Below are 7,418 nucleotides of genomic sequence, written 5' to 3'. Positions count from 1 at the left end.
TGCAGAACGTGTAGCGGGACCATGGCTCATGATGACCTTCATAAAGAAATTCATTGTATCTGTGCTGACAGGCACGACCTATAACATCATCCGAGTGCCGCCGACCAAGAAAACAGCCGAGGAAACCCTGGAGGGAGCCACAGTGCTGTGCTCTATTCCCTCAGTGGACAAGAGCAAACCATCCTACTACCACAGCTTTGGTAAGCAAAAGTTGTAGCACTCAAATCAAAGTACTCATTGCTTACACCCTTGTGCCTTGACTATAGAGCTATTTAAAGGAGTTAGATTAAGTCTTCATGTGTATTCTACCAGTGAACGGTATCTACCAAGGAATGGTATCTGACGTTATTTAAGTACAGTTATATTAAGTACAGTTCCTTTAGTGTGACTGAAGTCAGTGTTTCTGCTATCACATTCATTCAGTCACATCAAGCATACTTAAATGAAGAATATTTGTATTATATATTAATCATTTTACCAATGAAATTAATTATTTACAAAATGTTCTGTCACCTCCTACTGTGCAATAGGTCATTTCTATTCATCTGCACCTTACTCATCTGTATATTTGTGTGTATATATATACTGTCTGTTTATATAAAGGTGTTTATTGTGTAAATTTGTTTGTATTACTACTATTATTATCATGACTAATTCTATTTTTATCTATTTCTTCTCCTATGTATTGGATGAAATATGAATTTCCCCAGTGTAGCATTAATAATGTGTATCTTATCTTATATTAATCAATTAATCATTTCAGCTCTAGAATGATCCCAATGAGTTCCGTGCAGAGAGGTTTACAGATTTTGATAATACAATAGTATAATAATAACAGAGAGAGCACTGGTATCTGATCAGGACTAGGTATTGGCAGATTCTCTTAGTTGAGGAATTAGAATTGGTATCCATCCTAGTTTCCTAATAATAATGTCAGAATGCCAACTACAACTAAATCATCATTTCAGATTTTTTAATAGAAACTGATATAACCTTCTCAATCCATTACAGCAATGTCAGAGAACTATGTGGTGTTTATTGAGCAGCCTATCAAGATGGACCTGTTAAAGATTGTGACAGGCAAGCTGAGAGGGAAAAGCATCAGTGATGGACTTTTCTGGGACCCGAAACGCGACACCATCTTCCACCTGATTCACAAACATACAGGAAAGGTCAGAAAAGAAAACAGACCGAGAGTTCTCTGAAAGGCAGTGTATTCACTATGATTGTACTGTATATCAACAACTATAGGCAGTTTTTATTCTTCTGTTCAATCCTGTGTTGCAGTTAAGCTCCATCGAGTACCTTGCCAAGCCGCTGTTAACTCTGCACCAGATTAACGCGTACGAGGAGGACGGCTTCTTGATCCTAGATATGTGTGCTTCAGATGATGGCAAGGCAATTATTAACTACAACATTCAAAACCTGCGCAAGTCTGGAGAAGATCTTGATGAGGTAAGCAAGTTAGGTAAAGGTCAATGTCTGACAAGTTGGATGTTTCATGATTCCACAATTTGTCCAAACATAACTTAAAGAAGAATTCCAGTCCATTTCAACATGTAGCTCTGTTTTTTTAAAATGTTTAGTGTTGTCAGTAACAAGTTATACTCCTGATAGATTTTGCATGCAACAGGCTTGAACAGGGCAAGTTTTACATTTGTTTATAGCCTCTAAACATGCTCAAAATGTCATTACCAGTGCCTACCCATGTGCAGTTATTCCTTCCAAGTGAACACAGCAAATTTGACTACTATAGATGTGACAGAAAGGCATAAAAGGTGTGTTAATTCAGCCAGTGCACATACCTCTGTTTATTTCCTGTTTTCCAGTGAAGTCCACACTAGTCAATTGTCAAACCTTTGATGCCTTTCTGTTAAATCTACTGCAGTCAAATTCACTGTGTTCACTTGGAAGGAATAACTGCACATAGCTAGACACTGGCAATGACATTTTGAGCATGTTTAAAGGCTAAAAACAAGTTTAAAACTTGCCCTGTTCAAGCCTGTTGCATGCAAAATCTTGCAGGAGGATAACTCGGTTGAGGCAGCACCTATTGTTTTCATTTGTCTCGTTAGTGACAGCACTACAAATTTAAAAAAAAACAGAGGTACATGTTGAAATCGACAGGAATTCTCCTTTAAGTGGAGTGCTGAGGTTGCTTTTGGTTCAGCCTAACGATAGTTGGTTTGTTGAGCCTGAACTGATGTTCATATTTTCCCACCAGGTGTATAACACCATGTGTAGAAACTTCCCACGGCGTTTTGTTCTACCTCTCAATGTGGACGATGATACCCCCTGCAACCAGAACTTGAACCGGCCCAACACCGCAGCCACTTCGATAAAAATTGGCAAGAAGAAGGTAGTCAGCCAACATGATCTATATGTATCGGCACAAGTCTGTGACACATGCGTAGTAAAAAGGATAAGAAACAAACTCCTACTGAAGGTTGCTGTTTGAATTATGTTTGATACCCACAATCAGAAAAAACTGGTCCCAAAAAACTACAGTACTGTAACTGCTAATGTTTCCTGAGTCTCATTAACCAGGTTGCTTTTTCTTTGTATAGGTCTTCTGTACCCATGAGGACCTCCACGGAGAGGATCTTCATCAATATGGAGGTCTAGAGTTCCCCCAGATCCACTATGACAAGTACAACACCCACCCCTACCGATACTTCTATGGCTGCGGCTTCAGACATCTTGTAGGAGACTCGCTGATCAAGATGGACCTCCATGGGAAACACATGAAGGTGAATTGAGTTTTATTGATTTCTCACTTCCATGAAGACAGGACGTGTGCTATAATATTGTAGCAGATAAAAGGGAAACAAATTCTAATGTACACTCTATGATCATTACAAATCAAATAACAACCAGCACAACTAAACAATTCAGCTGCACATCATTTGTTGTACTTTTTATCTGGTAACAGTCCTTAAGATTTAAAGAACACAAAAGAAAAGTAAAATATGATGACAGCTATACTGCAGCAACCTTAAACTCTACAACTCAAGAGTAACTCTACTGTATTTTCACACAGGTGTGGGAACAACCTGGTTTTTATCCGTCCGAACCGGTCTTTGTACCCTCCCCTAATGCCACGGAGGAGGACGATGGTGTCGTCATGTCTGTGGTCATCACTCCCAATAAGGTCAGTCATGTTCAGTCTTACTACAGGTCACGGCCCTGAGAGATACACTTTATGATTTTGTTATAGGATCCAAATCCCCAAAATTTCACCCCCCCCAAAAAAATTGTGAGATTTTGAGACACTATACCAAAATCAGGGAGTGTATTGAAGTCTACAAAAGACATTTTGGTGCTTAAAAATATCAAGTTTTAAGTAAAATATCAATTGAAATGCAATTGCTCAATAAATGTGTGAGTTAACTGTTACTCTTAAAGTCTATAGCTTTAAACAAGTTTGTTTTTTCCACCTGTGTCTTCATTTTTTTCCAGGACAAGAGTACATTCCTGCTGGTTTTAGATGCCAAAACGTTCGAGGAGCTGGGCAGGGCTGCGGTGCCCGTCAACATCCCCTACGGTTTCCACGGGACATTCAATGCCACGCCATAAACTATCTAAATATTGACATTTTGGTTGTCTCAACGCACACAAGGTCACTACACAAATATCAATGTGCTGTATAGTTTGCTTGTTAGAAAAAGAAGAAAAAGATCCCTACTCATAATTAAAGGTGCACTATGAGTCCCTGCATGGTTTCAGCGCAATTTCCTTTTTGTCTCAAATTGTACTGCATCTCTCCTTGATCCACTAGCTGCCCGCCCCCTGAATACACTGTGAAAAAGCAAGGTCTTGGGAGACAACACAGGGATTGTAAATGTCAAACAAACACTAGAGGGACAGACTGTGCACCAAAATACCACAAACCACGTGCCAGCCTATTACCGACAAGATGGTTGGGGTTGGGGGTTAGTTTGCATGCACATAATGGAGCAGAGTTGATTGAGTAGCATGAGTTGTATAAATGTGGTTTGTTGTATTTTGGTGCACAACCTGAGGGATAAAAAGTCCTGTTTAATTAAGTAAGTTGTTCTTTCTGTTAAAAATTATGTAAATAAAAAGAAACTGATAAGTATAATGCATGCTTTGGCACAATTACCAAATATTGGAGAAATGTATGTTAATTAAAGAAATTATTAATTGTTATTTAAAGAAATTATGTATTGTATAGATGAAACTATGAATACAAAAACTGTACTTAAACATCTAGGGCCCTATTTTAACGATCTAAGCGCACAGCGTGAAGCGCATGGCACAGGTGCGTTTAGGGCGTGTCCAGTTTCTAGTTAGCGGAAAGAAGGGTCTGTGTGTGTGTTCAAAAGGGTTGTACTTAGTGTCTTCATTAATCATAGGTGTGTTTGGGGCGTAACCCATGGTAACAAAAATTGCCGCAGGTGCATTTGCTAAAATAAATTGCTTAAAATAGCAAAGACACTTGTGTCTGGCTTTGCAACGCTCCGGGTGCAAGATAGGGCCCCTGGTCTATGTGGATTCATTTTCTCCAGGTAGTAATGCTTGCTAGTAGTGTGCTTGCTAACTGTAGGTAGATTTTAAATAACACAACTAAAGACAAGTCATCTACCGTCAGGGTATAAGTCGAATTTCATTGAACAAACCACCCAATGAAAACAGTATTTTTTTCAATACATAAAAAACTCAAAATGCACTGGTCCAAATTATTATGCAAAACATTTTATAGGTTGTAAAGAACTGAAAATGATCATTTGTTGAACTTGCAGCATTAGGAGGTCACACATATTGAAATCAAAAGCTATTTCAATCAAACACATCTTAACAAAGCAAGTTCCATGTTAACATAGGACCCTTTCTTTGATATCACATTCATAATCCTTGCATCCATTGAACTTGAGTTTATGGAGAGTTTGTGCTTGAATTTCTTTGCAGGATGTCAGAATTGTCTCCCAGAGCTGCTGTTTTGATGCAAACTGCCTCCCACCCTCATAGTAATAGGGTTGAGGTCAGGGGAGGATGGGGGCCACACTGTGAGTTTCTCTCCTTTTATAAGTAAGTAAAATTTATTTGCATAGCACTTTTCTCAGATGAAGATCACAAAGTGCTTCACAACAAAAGGAAGCATTAACAACTCTCATAAATACAATGAATCACAAAAAACAAAAGAATAACACGTACACATAAGACCAGCCTAACCACCCTACAATCTACTTAAAAGCCTCTTTAAAAAGCAGATTTTTCAACTGAGTTTTAAAGTTTTCCACACAATCTAAACAGCGCATGGAAGGAGGCAAAGCGTTCCACAACCTAGGTGCAACAACCTGAAATGAACGGTCCCCCCTAGTTTTAAAATGTGTGAGGGCGACAACTAATAGTCTCCTTTTATGCCCATAGCAGCCAATGACACAGAGGTGTTCTTTGCAGAATGAGATGGTGCCTTGTCATGCATGAAGATGATTTTGCTACAGAAGGCACAGTTCTTCTTTTTGTATCATGGAAGAAAGTGGTCAGTGAGAAACTCTACATACAGCGGGTGAAATTAAAAGTATTTCATCATCATGTTTTGCAACAATTAGGTTTTGAATCTCTTGACACAGCTCTTTGCTTTTACCCATCATGAGATGTGTCTTGTGTGACACCTTGGCAATGAGACCTTTTTGTAGACGTCAGTTGGGATTGAACCAGTTGATATTAATTTGCAGTGACAGGAGGCTGGATTGCTTTTTAATTACTAATAGTTTTCAGCTGCTGTCTTGGCTTTCCATGCCTTTTTGCACTTCCCTTTCTTCATGTGTTCAGTACTTTTTCCATGTCATTTCACATTATTACACATAACTTAATTTATGAAGTTATTTATTTTGGTTTCTTTGTATGTATGGATTACTTGGGTTGTTACCAACATCTGGTGAAAATTTCATGTCGATAGCACCTTTGGAAATATATTTACTGAGAAAAATGGTGACATGTTTAATACTTATTTCACCTGCTGTACTTTGCCGAGGTCATTTACACACCTTCAGGGACCCTAAAGGGGCCTACCAGCTCTCTCCCCATGGCTCTGCCACCTCCTTGCTGATGTCAAAGCCTTTTTGGGACATGGTGGCCATCCACCAACCATCCACAACTCCATCCATCTGGACCATCCAGGATTGCACGGCACTCATCAGTAAACAAGACTGTTTGAAAATTAGTCTTCATGTATTTCTGGGCCCATTGAAACTGTTTCTGCTTGTGAGCATTGGTTAGAGATGGCCAAATAGTAGGTTTATGCACAACTGCAAGCCTCTGGAGGATCCTACACCTCGAGGTTCGCAGAACTCCAGAGGCACCAGCAGCTTCAAATACCTGTTTTCTGCTTTGTAATGGCAGTTAAGCAGCTGCTCTCTTAATCCAATGAATTTGTCTGGCAGCAACCTTCCTCATCATGTCTTTATCGGCACAAACCCATCTGTGCTCTGAATCAGCCACAAATCTCTTTACGGTACGATGATCACGCTTAAGTTTTTGTGAAATTTCTAATGTTTTCATATCTTGTCCAAGACATTATATATTACATTCGTACAACAGTACTGGTAAAAGTTAGCCTGGTTGACACCAGACCCTTGTCAGGGTTTTCCCAGGCAAGACAAAGTACTAAATATTTCTAAGTAATTGTTAATGTCAATTTATGAAGTTGCGGTAACTGTGTGTCACACTTGCTCCCTCTGCTGGCTGGCCAATTGAAAGAATACTGCTTGAATTTTGGATAATTTTTCTTTTTTTCGTCCCTTTTTTATTTTGTGTTGTGTTTTTGTTTTCTTATTAACTATCAAAAATGACAACACAAACATATTTCTTACTTAATTGTCACTTTAATTCTAAATATATAGTAAGATACATTTCTGCATAGTAAACTTTCTTTTAATATTCTTTCAAAAATAACAACATGTTTATGTTTAGGGTATATCACAAAATGTAAAGTATGAAGAATCAAAGTGAAATTGTGATATGGGATAAGGAAGAATAAATAGTATCCTATTCAAAGTGAGTTTTTACTAAACTCATAACTCAGTAAACAGTTAACATATATTAGTTTCTTTTATTGTCAAAGTAATGCCAGAGTATTAGTTAATGACTAACATATGAACTGCAGAAGGCACATGTGCAATACATAAACAAAGCCGTTCACGGAAAGAAAAGCATTCTTCAGTAAAATGAACAGGTCTGCATCTTTAAATAAATAACAGTCCAAACAACAGACTTAACCCTGCAGTTTATCCGAAATCAGAGCCAATGTTTGCCTCAGGTGCTTTTTCTTCTCTTTTAGGTAGGACTCAAGGTTTTGAGCTTCTGTCAAGATGCCCTCCAGTTCCATCATCTGGGACGTATCTGCTGCAGCTCTCTCACTGCAGAAGAAGCAAGAGAAGCAAGTGTGTGTCTGT

General features: G+C 38.5%; 1 protein-coding gene across 1 annotated transcript in view; it reads left to right on the top strand.

The window, feature by feature from the left end:
• Positions 1–4,014, top strand: part of bco2b (beta-carotene oxygenase 2b) — a 5,952-nt gene extending 1,938 nt beyond the window's left edge. Inside the window, exons 6-12 of the mRNA XM_032512160.1 lie at positions 72–200; positions 1,012–1,172; positions 1,288–1,455; positions 2,225–2,359; positions 2,568–2,750; positions 3,041–3,151; positions 3,460–4,014. Of these exons, the coding sequence (XP_032368051.1) occupies positions 72–200; positions 1,012–1,172; positions 1,288–1,455; positions 2,225–2,359; positions 2,568–2,750; positions 3,041–3,151; positions 3,460–3,576 (1,004 nt within the window). The 3' untranslated portion in view covers positions 3,577–4,014. The remainder of the gene's footprint in view (positions 1–71; positions 201–1,011; positions 1,173–1,287; positions 1,456–2,224; positions 2,360–2,567; positions 2,751–3,040; positions 3,152–3,459) is intronic.
• Positions 4,015–7,418: the final 3,404 nt, after the last annotated feature.

Source organism: Etheostoma spectabile, chromosome 3 (assembly GCF_008692095.1).
Source record: "Etheostoma spectabile isolate EspeVRDwgs_2016 chromosome 3, UIUC_Espe_1.0, whole genome shotgun sequence".
NCBI classification, from domain to species: domain Eukaryota; kingdom Metazoa; phylum Chordata; class Actinopteri; order Perciformes; family Percidae; genus Etheostoma; species Etheostoma spectabile.
This window is presented reverse-complemented; position numbering and strand designations above follow the sequence as displayed.